We start from the raw sequence: 16359 nt of genomic DNA, 5'->3' as shown, positions 1-16359 counted from the left end.
ATTACTGTTAACGGTTCATGGCATTTGTCATATGTTGGTTGTTCTTCCTCTCTCAATAAGTAATTATGTGTGATTCACATGTGGCCTATCCGAAGTCGACAAAGAATTACTTCGATGAAGCGTTCCTGGTGGTAGCATGTCTTCCACTCCCCAAGGACAGGTTTAATGAGTTGAAGTTTATTGTCCTCTTTCAATTGCCATTTGCTTTGCCAGTTCCCCAGTACTGCCTTGCAAACAGCTTGAACCCCATCCCTAACAGGTACGTTAGCTTTTGAAACATTTAGATTTCTTGCCCCTGCTGCACATTTACCTGCTTTTTCATTTCTAAGGATCCCAATGTGGCTTGGGACCCAGCTGGTCTTTACGGTTTGGTCTTAACTTGGGTGTGTTAGTATGTGTAGGATGTCGCCTCTGATTGGTTCATACTGCGATTGTGCAATCAGGGCCGTAAGTGCACTTAAAGAATCTGTATAAATTATAGATTTTTTTTTGTGTTTGCCATCTATAATCTTGTATACTGCCATCCATAAGGCATAACACTCAGCAGTGAAAACTGACACAATCTGTGGTAAGCTGACTGTGTGTTCCCAGTTACCTTCAATTGCACTGCTTCCGACATAAATAGGCATCTTTGAGTCATGTGTATCAAATTCTGTGTAAGTGTCATACATGTCTTTCACTGTGCGAAATTCCTGTAGTATGTGTTCATGAGGCGTATCTCGTTTTTTTAGATGTGTCAATGAAAAATCTAGTAATTTCATGAAATCTTTTTAAGGAGCTATTCTAATTGGCCTTTGCATGACAGAAAGTGCTTCAGTAGGGATATTGTAGTCGAGGCATCTTTCTTCAAATCTAAGTATGAGTGGTCTTGTAGTATTTGGATTGTTTGTGTAGTGTAGTTGTTTGTCGCAGTGCATGATAATGTTATGGCAAATATGGTCTGCTGATGAACGAAATCTTAGATCATTGAACTTAAAGCTCAGCATGATGAAAAGAGAGCAAGCTGAAACACAATATTTGAATGATGCAAACTATTTCGAGATTGCCAGACGTCACCACAAGATGATACTGGACAAGGTGGCTTTGCAACCACTTCATTGGTTCCCAAGATCCAGGAAGTGGAGCATCTAAACCGTGAAAACCCTGGAGTAATGCCTTGTCAGCTCGTGGAATAGACACATCAAGCTCAAAGAGCATTTTAACAGGAAAGGCAAGAGCTTCCTTTGCCATGTCATCACCTGCAACGAGACGTGGGTGCCTCATTTCACTACAGAATAAGCAAAAGTCATCAGGACAACGGAAACATATGGGCTCCTCAAACCAAAAGTTTCAAGTGTCTAAGTTGGCGGGGAAATTCATGGTAACAATTTTCTTGGATGAATGCAGCATCACTTATGTTCATTCTTCTCCCATGCCAGAGCAACGCTGCAGCACATGCTGTGGGAATGCACCGGTAGCGAGAACCAGGAGTCCCCGACGAACAGGGCAGTCTCAAACCGAGGGGCACGTTGGAAGGCTGCCTCGCCCAGCCATGACCTCGTTGATCACCTGTGGGCCGCCGTCCGGCATGCCGAGGAAGCCGCCCATGTCCAAGGACTCGAGGCAGTCACCTAGGCCAGGGTGCTTATGGCCCCACCCTGCCCAAATTACCGGACATTTTGAATAAAGTTTTCATTCACTCACTCTTCCAAGTGGTGAGACCACCAGAAGGTTCTCCAACATGTATACAGAGTGCGCTCATGAAGAGACATCCTGGTTTGACTAACCCAGCCACACTCCTCATCTAGGACAATGCACGCGTGCATACTGGGCACCACACCATATGCACTTTGCACATTCTCAGTTGGGACGTACTGCCACATCTGCCGTAGAGTCTCGACCTCATTCCAAATGACTATCATTTGTTTGGACCATAGGAGTTCATGGGAGGCCAACAGTTGAGCAGGGACGACGTGGTTAAGCAGGCTGTCCGCTCGTGGCTACAATGGAAGGAGAAATCTGTCTGCACTGCTGGCACTCGTGCACTGCTGAAACACTGGGCTAAGAGCACCAGTGCCAAGGGGGATTACCTCAAGAAATGAGATGACTTCCACGTGTCCACACATGTTACATAATCCTGAAAAATGAGAAGTCTGGGTTTGCCTTGAGTACCTCTCATACACTTACGTTGAGCCCAAATTAAAATGTGAACTATTCTGAAACTATTTCAATGCAGTGTTCTGTCTTTGGGCGCACCTCCACATGTAGCAGTCACTTAATTCAGACCAAAATACACACTTGGGACTACACTATGCTTGGAAAGAAAGAGAGAGAGAGAGAAACGGCAAGGAAGTTGACCATCAGGTTAATCATACTTACAAACTGGCTACAGAGTGATTACACATCGCACCTCCATATGATTATGGGTAGCAGCTATTGTGATCAGTTATTTGCCTTCCAATGTATGCTGATGGTAATTATGTCCCCGTACACTCTACACTCAGATAACCTTGACTCTAGTTGGCAATGTAATTAATTGAACACTGCTAAAAATTTTCATTCCATTAGGAACTCGTAGTGGAGTAGTTCATCATTTATAGATATGAACATTAAGAAATATCAGTAGGCATTTAATTGAGTTAACGGGCATTTGATGCTGTATGATAATGTACAGATTGGTGATACTTAATTAACTTACCAAGTTAATGATGCAGGTCAAGTAAACAAGCTTTTACTGCGATGGCTTACACATCTATTTTTTATACTTTGCTACATAATTGTGATGTTCCAAATTTCTAAAGTAAGGAAACCTGCCAATAAATTCTTTGGCATATCATTATTCAATATATTTATTCATTATCCAATATTAGAATTCACAGTCGATTCGTATTTGAAAATTTATATATTCATACACTCTCAGCAAACTGTTTCTGTGGACATAAACAACAACCAGAGATGAACGAACATCATCTGGAAACGTGCAGGGCTGACAACACCACGAAAACATTAATTGAAGAGGTCGTCAAGGTGCCCTCGATGACTGATGACGATGGCAAGGACACAGGCCAGGAGCCACAAGAGCAAGTGTTGCTCACACATGATACAGTTGAAAATTACTCAAATACCCTTACATGTTGACTCAACATAAGGGCACTGAAAGATGTTTGACCAAAATGGGTTAAATGTCAGTTTTGAGATAGCATGGAGATTTGCAAAAAGCAGCAAGGAAAACAACTTTATGGTTCAAATAAAAATCCATAGACTAATGTTCTGAATCATGCAAGTGCAATAGACATATTTTTTTTATTTGTGCTACATGATTCATTACTACTTGGGCACACTTGAGTAGTGAATTCCTTTCATTTGTTAACTTCTGTTAAGATAGACTTCTGATAAGACGAAACATATTTTCTTAATTATTTCGAGCTTCTTTTATTGGCTGTCTACTGCAATTGCTTACAGTAACTCTATCGGGGCAGTTGCATCACATATCGGTTCTACGAAGGGCCCACCATAAAGTGGGCATAAAAGTGGGCATAAAAGTGGGCTATAAGAGTTATCACTTGTCTATCTCATGGTGGTGCAACCTTTTTCTAATGAGGCTCCTTTAACACCTTCTATACCTAGGCTTTAAAGTGAAGACGTGACACTACCTCGTAGCTTTCTTCTTTTTTATCTTTCCTGTCCTCCACGCCTCATGCAAATTTAGTAAACAAACATTGTGCCAATGATGGAACAAGATGACTTAGGGGAGAGCTTATGTAATGCCTTCATTATTTGCTTTCACAACACAAATCTCCACAAAGACCTTTTGCCTCTAGCCAGCCCAACAAGTGACCCTTGCTTAGTGGACTTGGCCCAGCAGGCTTGGCTCATGGTTTGTTTTAATCAACATGCACTCATTCCAGTGCCTTGCCAAATGATCTGTGTATGTCATCTCCCTATATGTTCGCACAACTTCAGCCATTCACAATGCAACACATACATATTATAGCCTTTTTTTGCAACGTGCAAGTGCGGCAGCCACACGTTGCAGTTGCAACCATTGCATAGTGCAAGACACTAAAGCATTTGTGCCACGTGATCACGTGTGGGGCTGACTCGGCCTCTGTTTTTTGCTTCCTCCATGGTGCCAAAGCAAAGAATGAATCAAGTCCACCCACCCTCATGGAGTACAGGCCCAAGATGGGTGGCACTGCAACTGGCGGCAGCAGGAAGTAGCGCAGAGCCTCAATAGGGTGTGTAGGTGGTGGGCTCATGTGAATGCACCACGTTGTGGAACCTGCAGAGGCACTGCATTAATTTATTTCACATTCCCTCGAGCACCTAGGTGATGAATGCAGAGAGGAGTGGGTTACACACATCGGTTGTTTTAGTGACTACTGTCCTTCATTAGTACAGTCGAACCCACTTATAACAATACCGGTTTTTAACATATATCGGTTATGACAATGAGAATCTGCTGCACCGTCAACTTTTGTATGTTTTATACGGTGAAATAACCCACTTGCTACAATGCCCCCATGCCGCATTATTGGTTATAACGATGAAGTCTGGCTGCTGAGTGTTTGTGCCGAAAGGTAATGGAACGAGAAATCCTTGAAAAGAAAAGAAGAAAATGAGAAATTCCAGCCGCTGCACTCTCCCCGCCGCTGCACGCTCATACAATAGAACCTGTTCTCCAGCCACGCGCGCCTCTTTCCCATTGCCCTTCCACCCCTCCAAACACGAATGGGCTGCGCCCACACCTCTAAGCTGCGCCACCCTCCAAAACACGAATGGACCACGCCAACTGCACCACCCCCAGAATGCTCATTGGCCAACCCAGCCAGTTCTTCATACTGCGCAGTTCAGCCAACGGAGTGAGCCGCTTGTGATTGTCAGTATTGGTTGCGCCAAAGACGTTCCCCGCCACGTGGTTTCTCCGCCTCATTTGACGCCGCCGAAGCGGAAGATGGCTGATCTACCCGTTGGTCATCGGAAATACATAAAGTTGCCTGCGAAAAGAAAGCGCACGGATATAGATTTGGAAACGAAGTGCAATATCATGCAGGACTAAAAAGGGGTAAAAAGGTGCCTGACTTGGTCAAGAAGTATGGACCATCGCAATCAACAGTGTCGACTATCATTCGCTCCGCTCAGAAGTTCGACAAAGAGAAATGCACGCTAGACAATGGGCGTAAATGCGTTCAACAAGGTCTACTAGGAGTGGTTTCTTGGTGCACGTGCCACGAACCTCCCATCACTGGGCAAATTCTGGCCACAAAGGCGAAGCAGAAGTGGGTGGAGGAAATGCTGCCCCGCATCCTCGACAACTACGCTGACACTGACATGTATAATGGCAACGAAATGGGACTATTCTTTCAGATGTTCCCGTCCAAGATGCATGCACTCAAAGAAGACACAAGTAAGGGCAGCAAAAACAGCAAGCTGTGCCTCACTGTTTTTTTGTGTGCCAACATGGACAAGAGTGACAAGTGTCCCGCATTTCTCATTGGAAAATGTAAAAAGTGCTGCCAGGATACTGGTACGCTACCGTCACAACCACAAGGCATGGATGACGGAAGAACTTTTTCGCGAGTGGATCTTGGAGTTTGATCAATGTAGCGAGCGATCTAACAGGAAAGTGGCACTCATCTTTGATAATTGTAGTGCCCACCACTCGATGCCTAAGCTCTCAAGTGTGGAAGTTTTTTTCCTGCCACCAAACATGACAGCAGGCTTGCAGCCCATGGACGTCGGTGTCATTGCCAATTTTAAGGTGATGTATTATCGCCGCGTGCTGAACAAGTTAGTCTTGTTGATGGACATGGCCACACAGACAGGTAAGGAGCAACCAGAATTGAAAATCAATCTACTGTTGGCCATGCAGTTTGTCTTTGGTGCGTGGTCCGAAGTGAGTGCTTCTATGGTCCGGAACTGCTTTAGGAAAGCATGCTTTGTTCGAGGCAGGAACGACCTGTATGAAGCCTGCGAAGTTCCCACTCACGAAGTTATGCCTGAACTTTGGTCCGCTGTCGACAAGGATGCTTCAGGACTCAATGAGTTTTTACATATGGACGTTGCATTAGAAACATCAGAACTTGTAACTAATGAGGTGAGCGTCACGAATGTTCTTGCATAGGATAGCGACAACAACAATGATTACGACAGCGGCAATGACGCGGTAGGGCAGGATGCGTCAACGTTGTCCTCACAGGAGGTCCTGCAGACGATTCAGTCCCTCCGGGGCTTCGTTTTCGCGAGTAACCTTCTGCTGCACTACATGGAGCACCTGGATGCCTTGGAGAAAGATGTCGGCAAGCTTCGCATAAAGCAAGCAAGGCTGATGGACATGGGGTTTTCTCGTGCAAGCTAGTGAGAAGTACGTGGCGAGACGCTTGTGGTGATTTCACCCCAACGTTTCTTCTGGATTTCTGAAGCTAAGAAGCGGCTGCGGCAACCTTCTCGGAATTTCTTAAAAGACCCCTTTCGGGGCCACCAAAATGATGCCTCGGTGGAGCTTGCATGTCACTTGCCTTCCGTGACCCCTCTTTGCAGTTGTTATAGCAGTGCCATTCTTGAACACTGACAGCAGTGGCTTGTTACACACTGTCAGAGTGCACAGGAAGCAGAGTTAAAAAGTTAAAACGAGTCAACACAAACAGCAGTCGCATGGAGGAAGGTGGCGGGGACAGGGCACTTAAGATTTTGCACAGCACCTCTGCCATCGCCCTATTTTGCTTTGTTTTTATGCAAGCCGGTTATAACAATCGTCGGTTATAACAATGGAATTTTCATGGCACTTGAATATTGCTATAAGCGGGTTCGACTGTATAAGAAACAGAGGATTTGAGATATAGTCATCTTCGTTTGACCTCAACAAGCAGCGAAGACTCAGGAAACTGGATTTGTCTGCACGAAGTCTATGCAATAAAATGTAACGCCACACTAATTTAGCCAACACACTGAGCAGTTCTCAGGCTTTCAGGGGAAGATATCGACTTAATGTTTGGAGTAGAGTAGTTAAAGCTCATAAGGTGTGTAGTGCAAATATTCTGACGTGAGAAACTTCTAAACAGTGTAATTAAGTGTCTGTGATGAAGTAACTGAAAGCCCGCTGAAGACAAAGCTTGTACAAGAGCCACGGGAGAATTGACTTGCGACCTAGTCGGAGTGTTTTCCAAATGCCAGTGAAAAGACAAACCCCGTGAAGAAACAGTGAAAGAGAAAGGGACAAGGTTTTAACGTATGATTATACAGTCCACAGCATCATTTGGTGTGTTTGCCAGTGTCGATTCTGATGAACACAGCAAAGAATTGTTGATCCTGTGTTTGAGTCAGTCACCTAGAACACAGTGGCTGGATTATGAGACAGCAGTGCCATAGTGCGTGTTCTGCATCGGGATGCTGCCCACTGTGTTTATGTTTTGGGAAGTGACAAGTGCACTGAATCCCAGACACAGCAGAGTCTAGCAAGTGGAGATAATGTGTTGGTTTGCACTTGTATTATAAGGCAGCTTTCTCTGCATTGCAGTGTTGTGCATATTTTTGGAAAGATTCTCCAGGTCTCAGAATATTGTTTAAATATGATGTGCATGGGTTGCAAGAGCATCTGGATCAAGGATATCTGGCACCCACAGTACTGTTTGACGGTGAAGCTGGTAAGCCCTTTCATTTTCATACTTGACTCCACCTAGCAGGTTTCTGCGTAACTATTATATCGAACTCTTGCCTTTGCTTCGAGTTGTTGACAAATTCAACTTCGCCCTGTTATCTGCTAGCTGCCTGGTTCACTCAGATGGTAGCACGGCCGCCCTGGAAAGGCGGTGGTCCCGAGTTTGAGTCCCGGACCAGGACAAATTTTTCTTCAACTGCAAGGCTTTTCTTTCGAGGAACCCATACGGGTTTCCTTTGTAGTAATTGCTACAAATGGGGGATGTCTGATTTTTCCCTTAATTTATTTCCATACTTGGTACACAGATGATATTATACAGGTTTTAAAATGAAGCTTTCTTCATTATGGCTGGCATAGCTTTTTAACTGTGTAGTGCATGAACATAAACGTTACATGAGATTACACATTGCATTTAGCTGCATAGCATACAATCAACCATTTCATGAAAGCTTCGCTTCACACAAATTTCAACGTGTGAGTTGGACCTGCATATATTTTTCCTTCTTTTTTCTTCTCATAAGCACTTCCCAGTGAGCCAGTGAGGGTTATGTGCAGGTGCATGCTTAGTCATGTGGCCACTTGGGCCTCCCCCGGTACTCTCACCTTGTGCACCTTGGTGGGTGGTGAGCCGCACGCCAGCCGCCAGTGTGGGTGACAGCGTCTCACTGGAAGACAAGCTAAGCGAGAGTTCCCGGCATTCCAGCTCTGCATGTACCCGCAGGGTTCCCGACACCTGGGCCATGGGGCTCACATCGGGCCGCTCACACTGCAGTCAACACAACGGCACTTGAAGCAATCAACAACTGCATTGGTTGGATGTAATACGCATTTAAGCAGATGACACTTTCTGCTTCCAGTTGGCCATGTGGAAGTCATGATGGAGCACACCCCTTGTGCTACAAAAAGCTCTGGCACTAGTGTCTACAAGATCTGCAAGCATGGTGCATAGCACTTGCCTAAGCATCGTTGTTCTGGCATCAAACAGCTTTGTGACTTTGCAAATTGATTATTTTCAACAAAATATTTCCTCATACTAAATGCAACATCTGCGATGCTGATGACTGTACAGTCATAATACCTGGTGGAGACACAAAACAGTTGGTGATAAAGTGCAATCAAGTCCTTGAAAAACTTTCATCGTGGTCCCAGTCAAAAATATTAAAAATTAAACCCACAAAAACAACAGTGATGCTATCCTGAGCAAGAAAAATCAAATTATTCAACTTTAACAGCCCTTAAGGTGCTGTGGAGAAAAATTCTAACTGCCAAAACATGCGCAATACTTGGGGTAACGCTCACATCTGGCCTTACATGGGATTCGCATGTCAAATGGTTATGCAAAACCCTTGCATTCACTACAGGAGCAATTTCTTGTCGTCTATTCTTGTCATAAGAAATTAAGCCTAATATTTATTATGCACTTTTTGCTTCGGGAATAAATTACTGAAGTCTTGTCTGGCTGACAACAACTCGGTATGCTAGTGAAATGTATTGCTTTTACAAAAGGTCACTCATCAAATCAGTAATCTTGACTACTCAGACTTCACTAAGCAGGCTTGCGAAATATAAAATTTTATCACTATTAAAAAATTCACCGACGATTACAATACCCCCTAATGCAAAATTGAGCACAGCTGTATATGTGTTTTCACTTTGCAATATATTGGCTGGCACGGACAATCTGTATCGTGTGGCATGTTGCAAACACAGCGAAGCGCAGCATGAATGCCTCGCTAAATGGGAGGTTGTGAAAGGTGGCACGTGGGTGATGCATGGGCGTGATTCCGAGCAGCCATTGCAGACAGACCTCCGCTCATGCAGTGTTTTTATCTTTTTCAAAAAGGAACTTCTTTGTGAGTAGCATGGGATGAATAGTTGTAATGTATTTCACGGACACAGTTATGGGTAATATTTCATGCTTGTTTGGCATATGGTGTTTGGCAGCAGTGCTCACAAGATTCATGTCACTAATGAGCAAAACGTGAACAAGGTGAATGCAGGAGCCATCGTTTTGACAAGTGGACTTGTCTTCTTCAAGGCGACATATGCTTTCCTCGCCACAGTATATATAGGTGGGGTTCTTCTAAAGGGGAGGGGGTGTGAGGCGCGAGCGCGTGGAAACGAGGGAAAGTGTGTTAGCGTGTCGAATTAGTAAAGGAACACTGTGTACAAGGTCAAAGCCAGGACCCCCCCTCCCCTCACCCCAGTCTGTCAACCCACGCGCGTTAGCCGGCGTGTCAAGGGCGTCTGACAGGCCAGCTGACAAAAAAAAAGAAAGAAGAAAAAGAAGGGAAGAAAAAGGAAAAGGGGGGGGATACGCCAAGAAATCAAACTAAGTGTTGTTGCCTATAGCTTGAGGTTTAGCATAGCGAATAGATTCTAAAGCTCCCTTTGAAACGTTTATGCCTATTGGTTGCAATGTCTTGAACTTATGGATAAGGTATGATTCTCTGTATTTTCTTTCTCGTTCAGAACGGAAATTTGACTGTAAGATGTAGAGTTTAAGTTCATCAAGGTTATGACCTGGTTGGTTGAAATGCTCGGCGACGGCTTTGGGAAGCTTTTTAGCTGTGTCCGCGCGATGTCCGTTTAATCTGACGTTCATTGATTGTCCTGTTTCACCGATATATTGTTTCTTACAGAAGGAACATTCAAGCATATAAATCACATCCGAACTTGTGCAAGTGAAGCTAGATTTGACTTCATGTGTGTAATCATTTGCGGTGCTTTTAATTTTCAAACCATTTCAATCGCTTTCACCCAAGTATTAAATTTACTGCTCACCACTCTCCTAGTCAGGTCAACTTCCTGGACACGACGGTCTACATAGAAAACGGAAAACTGAGAACGACACTTTACCGGAAGCCTACAGATAGCCAGCAATATTTAGACTACAACAGTCATCACCCGCGACATTGCAAGCAAGGAATTTTTGTCAGACAAGCGAAACGTATAAGAAGAATCTGCAGCAAAGACCATGATTATATCCACCACCTAAATGACCTTAGATCAATGCTAGCAGAAAGGAACTATCCCCAAGTTGCTCTCGATAGAGCTTATGATACCGCGTCAAGATTGGAGAGGCAGTCGGAATTGGTGAAGATACAGCCCACATTAGAATCTGACAGACCGCCGGCCATTATAACAAAATATTCTAATGCACTCCCAAACATAAACAACATCCTAAGAAAATACCACCCAATATTATCAAGTAACGAACGTCTGCGAAAAGCGTTCCCGGATGTACCCAGGGTTACCTATCGCCGAAACAAAAACTTTAAAGACATGTTAGTGCACGCAAAAGTCAGCCAGCGGCATTCCCCCATAATAAAAGCATGTTGTCGCCCTAGGTGCAAAACCTGCAGGCACCTTCAAAGTGACATTAAAATTAAAAGCACCGCAAATGATTACACACATGAAGTCAAATCTAGCTTCACTTGCACAAGTTCGGATGTGATTTATATGCTTGAATGTTCCTTCTGTAAGAAACAATATATCGGTGAAACAGGACAATCAATGAACGTCAGATTAAACGGACATCGCGCGGACACAGCTAAAAAGCTTCCCAAAGCCGTCGCCGAGCATTTCAACCAACCAGGTCATAACCTTGATGAACTTAAACTCTACATCTTACAGTCAAATTTCCGTTCTGAACGAGAAAGAAAATACAGAGAATCATACCTTATCCATAAGTTCAAGACATTGCAACCAATAGGCATAAACGTTTCAAAGGGAGCTTTAGAATCTATTCGCTATGCTAAACCTCAAGCTATAGGCAACAACACTTAGTTTGATTTCTTGGCGTATCCCCCCCCTTTTCCTTTTTCTTCCCTTCTTTTTCTTCTTTCTTTTTTTTTGTCAGCTGGCCTGTCAGACGCCCTTGACACGCCGGCTAACGCGCGTGGGTTGACAGACTGGGGTGAGGGGAGGGGGGGTCCTGGCTTTGACCTTGTACACAGCGTTCCTTTACTAATTCGACACGCTAACACACTTTCCCTCGTTTCCACGCGCTCGCGCCTCACACCCCCTCCCCTTTAGAAGAACCCCACCTATATATACTGTGGCGAGGAAAGCATATGTCGCCTTGAAGAAGACAGGTCCACTTGTCGAAACGTTGGCTCCTGCATTCACCTTGTTCACGTTTTGCTCATGTCACTAATGAGTATTCTCTGTACGCAGGTGAGGATTCATTGCTTCATCTTAATTAGATTTTCTTTTTCTATTTTTTCTTTTTTTTAACATAGATGCACATAAATATTTGAAAGTATGTAAAATAATTTCTAAAGAAAAGGGCATTTCCTGATCGTAACTTGTGTCTATTGTACACTTCTGTGAAATTTGTTATATTTATGTGTGTGTGTGTGTGTGTGTGTGTGTATGTGCGTGCGTGCGTGCGTGCGTGTGTGTGTGTGTGTGTGTGTGTGTGTGTATGTATCTATATATGTATACATATTGCTTTTGCATTCTTATGATATATGGTCTGTGTCAAATAATATGCAAGATAACAGATTGTAATTGTATACTGGGAGTTATTTTACACAACTGTATTATAACTAGTTTGTATGTAATAACATGAAAGTATCTGCATGTACTTGTGTTATAGTCCACACTTTATGCATGATTTTATTGATACATCAGCCGCTACTGTGCATGTCTGGGAAACCGGAGCTTTGTCAAGCCAAAGAAATTCTGGCTTTTTTTCCAGCTCTCCCTTTTTCACCTTGTGTATCCAGTGGTGAAAACGAAAATCATGATGATGATGGTGATGATGATGATGGTGATGATATTATTGCTAGCACTGTGACTAAACACCATTGCCCCCTTTTGTGTCTCTTTATTGTTGCTTTGTTGAAGGATGTGTAAGGTGCTAGACGTCTTTCAGCTAGAAATAAGGAAGGAATTTTGCGACTTTAGGAAAAGTGTGGACAATAGCAGTGCAGTCTGTGATGACATTAAGCCCCTCATGGAAGAGATAAAGTCGTTGCAAAAAGAACTCACAGAAGCATCGAAGGCTAACAATACTCTCGTGATGAAAACAAAGAAATTACGCATGAAAGTTGAAGGTTTTGAGGTGTATACCCCAACAAACAAGCTTGAAATCAAGGGTGTGCCCAATCAAGATGATCCTTCCAAAGTAGTCCAGAAAATTTGCACAACAGTTGGGGAACCCATCACTTCCACAGATATTGATGTCACAGAATAGGAACTAAGCATCCTGATGTGAAGAATATCATTGTATGCTCTGTTCGCCAAGAAAAATGAAAGGCTATTCTGGCTAAATCCAAGATAGCACGTCTTTGTGCTAACCACATTCGCTTCCAGTCCACCAGTCCTATATATGTCAATGAAAACCTAACCCAGCTTGGGAAACAACTTCTGGGTGCTGCTATAGCTAAGAAGCATGAGGTTGGATGTAAGCACGTGTGGACAAACAATGGCAAAATTCTTACCAGGAAAACAGAATCATCGAAGGTGCTGAGATTTGCTGAACTCAATGATTTGGACAAAATGTGTCACTAAGTATCAAATTCAACACTTCTGCATAGCCCAATCTGCTAAGAAATGGCTTTATTTGACAGTTGTCATTACTATGATCCGGTCAGTTTTAACAAAGCGCCCGAGCATATTGGGAAGCAGTTCAGTGCTTTTCATTTAAATGTGCACAGTATTAAAAACAAAATTTCTGATCTCCGCACATTCCTCGTTTCCTTAACTATGAAATTTGATGTAATATTGCTTTCCAAAACATGGTTCACTCCGAACGAGAGTCGTACACAATTAGACTGTTACACATACAATGGTGTTACCAGAACTACAAATCGTGGTGGCCTTGTATGTGAAAGACTGTCTTATTCATGGTGTTATTGATAAGCTAACTTTTGTGACCACTACAATCTGATTACCAAATATTGCAGCTACTGTAGCGTATCGGCCAACCACGAGCAGAAAGTCTGAATACCCGCCATGGTTGCTCAGTGGCTATGGTGTTAGGCTGCTGAGCACAAGGTCGCGGGATCGAATCCCGGCCATGGCAGCCACATTTCGATGGGGGCGAAATGCGAAAACACCCGTGTACTTAGATTTACGTGCACGTTAATGAACCCCCAAGTGGTCGAAACTTCCGGAGTCCTCCACTACGGCGTGCCTCATAATCAGAAAGTGGCTTTGGCACATAAAACCCCATAATTTTCTTTTTTTTTTCAGAAAGTCTGAATTTCATTATACTTTTGAAACCCTTATATCTATGTAACACTTATTGCACGTTCCTTTTTTCTGATGGGTGACATAAATATCAGCATGATAAGCAATGACATGGCCCCTGTGCAGTTTGAAACTATTCTGTCCACCTATTATTGTTCGAACACTGTCAAGCTGCCCAGCCGAATCACTTATCATAGCGCCACACTGCTGGATGTTTGCATCACAAACGTACCAACAAATAAGATTGCTTCAGCCTATTTTCACTTGACCTGAATGACCACTTACCAGCTTTTTCTCTTTTGATTACACTTGTAGGAACAGAGGCTCACAGAGAATTTCCATTTATTTATCAAGTGACTGCATTGATGTTGCGGCTACCACTGTCAAGCCTACAGTAGCCGAACGATTTTCTGGACCTGGAGGGGACCGAAAAATAGTCAGAGTAAAAGAACAGTCAGAAAAATCCATGAGTCGCAAAACCAAACTTTATTCCAGCTAAACTGGACTGAAAAGTTGCGAATGGTCCCTTGTTCTAAATTTCTGCTTTTTCTAACGACATCTGCTTGCATCTATACAAGCGTAATATTCTCGCCATATACACTAGACAACAATATTAGAGCAGTGACAACGTCTTGCGTTGATCGTTGCAGGTGGCCAGAGGTGTCACCGTCGGAGTCCAAGTCACTTTGCGGCAGTGCAGACCCCTGGCACACGATCTCGTCATCCGTAAGCTCCGCACGCAACTCTACGTCGTTGCCAATCGTGGCAAACGCATAAAAAGTAACAGCAGCGAGAAGGTCCTTCCCACCGCTGCACAAATCGGCAATCAGCTGCTCACCAGTGTCGATGTCTTCGGTGGTGCCATTTGCCTCTTCAGTCACGGGCTCTTCAGAGTTGCAAAATCCAGCATGCCTAAAACAATTTGGAATCGTTCAAGGGTGAACAGCCTTCCAGGCAGGTGGTAGCATGCCGAGTGTCGAGAACAGGTTAACGGAGTACGTCTTCCCGTTGTCAAAGCACATGAGTGTGCGGCCAAGTAGACAGGCCCGGTAGTGCACCTTGAGGTTTTAAATGGCCCCTTGGTCCATCTGCTGGAGCCCCCTCGTTGTGTTCAGTGTCAAGAATTCAAGACGGATAGCTTGCAGGTTGCTTACAGCACCGTGCGCCCCGCACTTGTCTACGATTATTACCACTTGCCTCTTTTGGCGCTCAAACATCCGGTCCAGACGGTGGACGTAACATTCAAACAAGCTTTGTGTAATACAGGCTTTTGTATTGCTGCTGTACCACACGTATAATATGTATAATGTATAATGTATATGTATATGCAGGGGTATAATATGGATAGAATTGAACATGCTCTCAGCAACGGTGAAGCCTAAAAGCAGTGAAGAAGAAACTATGAATAGGCAAGAATCAGATGTATGCATTAAGAGACAAAGCCGGCAATATCACTACTAATATGGATGAGATAGTTCAAGTTGCTGAGGAGTTCTATAGAAATTTATACAGTACCAGTGGCACCCACGACGATAATGGAAGAGAGAATAGTCTAGAGGAAATTAAAATCCCACAAGTAACGCCGGAAGAAGTAAAGAAAGCCTTGGGAGCTATGCAAAGGAGGAAGGCCGCTGGGGAGGATCAGGTAACAGCAGATTTGTTGAAGGATGGTGGGCAGATTGTTCTACAAAAACTGGCCACCCTGTATACACAATGCCTCATGACTTCGAGCGTACCGGAATCTTGGAAGAACGCTAACATAATTCTAATCCATACGAAAGGGGACGCCAAAGACCTAAAAAATTATAGACCGATCAGCTTACTGTCCATTGCCTACAAAGTATTTACTAAGGTAATTGCAAATAGAATCAGAAACACCTTAGACTTCCGTCAACCAAAGGACCAGGCAGGATTCCGTAAAGGCTACTCAACAATAGACAATATTCACACTATCAATCAGATGATAGAGAAATGTGCAGAATATAACCAACCCTTATATATAGCTCTCATTGATTACGAGAAAGCGTTTGATTCTGTCGAAACCTCAGCAGTCATGGAGGCATTACGGAACCAGGGTGTAGACGAGCCGTATGTAAAAGTACTGCAAGATATCTATAGCGGCTCCAAAGCCACCGTAGTCCTCCATAAAGAGAGCTATAAAATCCCAATAAAGAAAGGCGTCAGGCAGGGAGATACGATCTCTACAATGCTATTCACACCGCATTTACAGGAGGTATTCAGAGACCTGGATTGGGAAGAATCGGGGATAAAAGTTAATGGAGAATACCTTAGTAACTTGCGATTCGCTGATGATATTGTCTTGCGTAGTAACTCAGGGGACCAATTGCAATGTATGCTCACTGACCTGGAGAGGCAAAGCAGAAGGGTGGGTCTAAAAATGAATCTGCAGGAAACTAAAGTAATGTTTAGCAGTCTCGGAAGAGAACAGCAGTTTCCGATAGGTAGCGAGGCACTGGAAGTGGTAAGGGAATACATCTACTTAGGACAGGTAGTGACTGCAG

The 16359-nt window shown here is 43.7% G+C and overlaps 1 protein-coding gene across 2 annotated transcripts in view; it reads right to left on the bottom strand.

Moving 5' to 3' along the window:
* The window catches only part of LOC142587368 (AP-5 complex subunit mu-1-like), a 243682-nt gene that overhangs the window by 98917 nt on the left and 128406 nt on the right, over positions 1 to 16359 (bottom strand). For both annotated transcript variants that reach the window (XM_075698316.1, XM_075698315.1), the window contains 2 exons: positions 8240 to 8402; positions 4143 to 4261 (listed from right to left, as the gene is read on the bottom strand). In XM_075698316.1, the coding sequence (XP_075554431.1) occupies positions 4143 to 4261; positions 8240 to 8402 (282 nt within the window). The remainder of the gene's footprint in view (positions 1 to 4142; positions 4262 to 8239; positions 8403 to 16359) is intronic.

This window comes from Dermacentor variabilis, chromosome 7 (genome assembly GCF_050947875.1).
Source record: "Dermacentor variabilis isolate Ectoservices chromosome 7, ASM5094787v1, whole genome shotgun sequence".
NCBI classification, from domain to species: domain Eukaryota; kingdom Metazoa; phylum Arthropoda; class Arachnida; order Ixodida; family Ixodidae; genus Dermacentor; species Dermacentor variabilis.
This window is presented reverse-complemented; position numbering and strand designations above follow the sequence as displayed.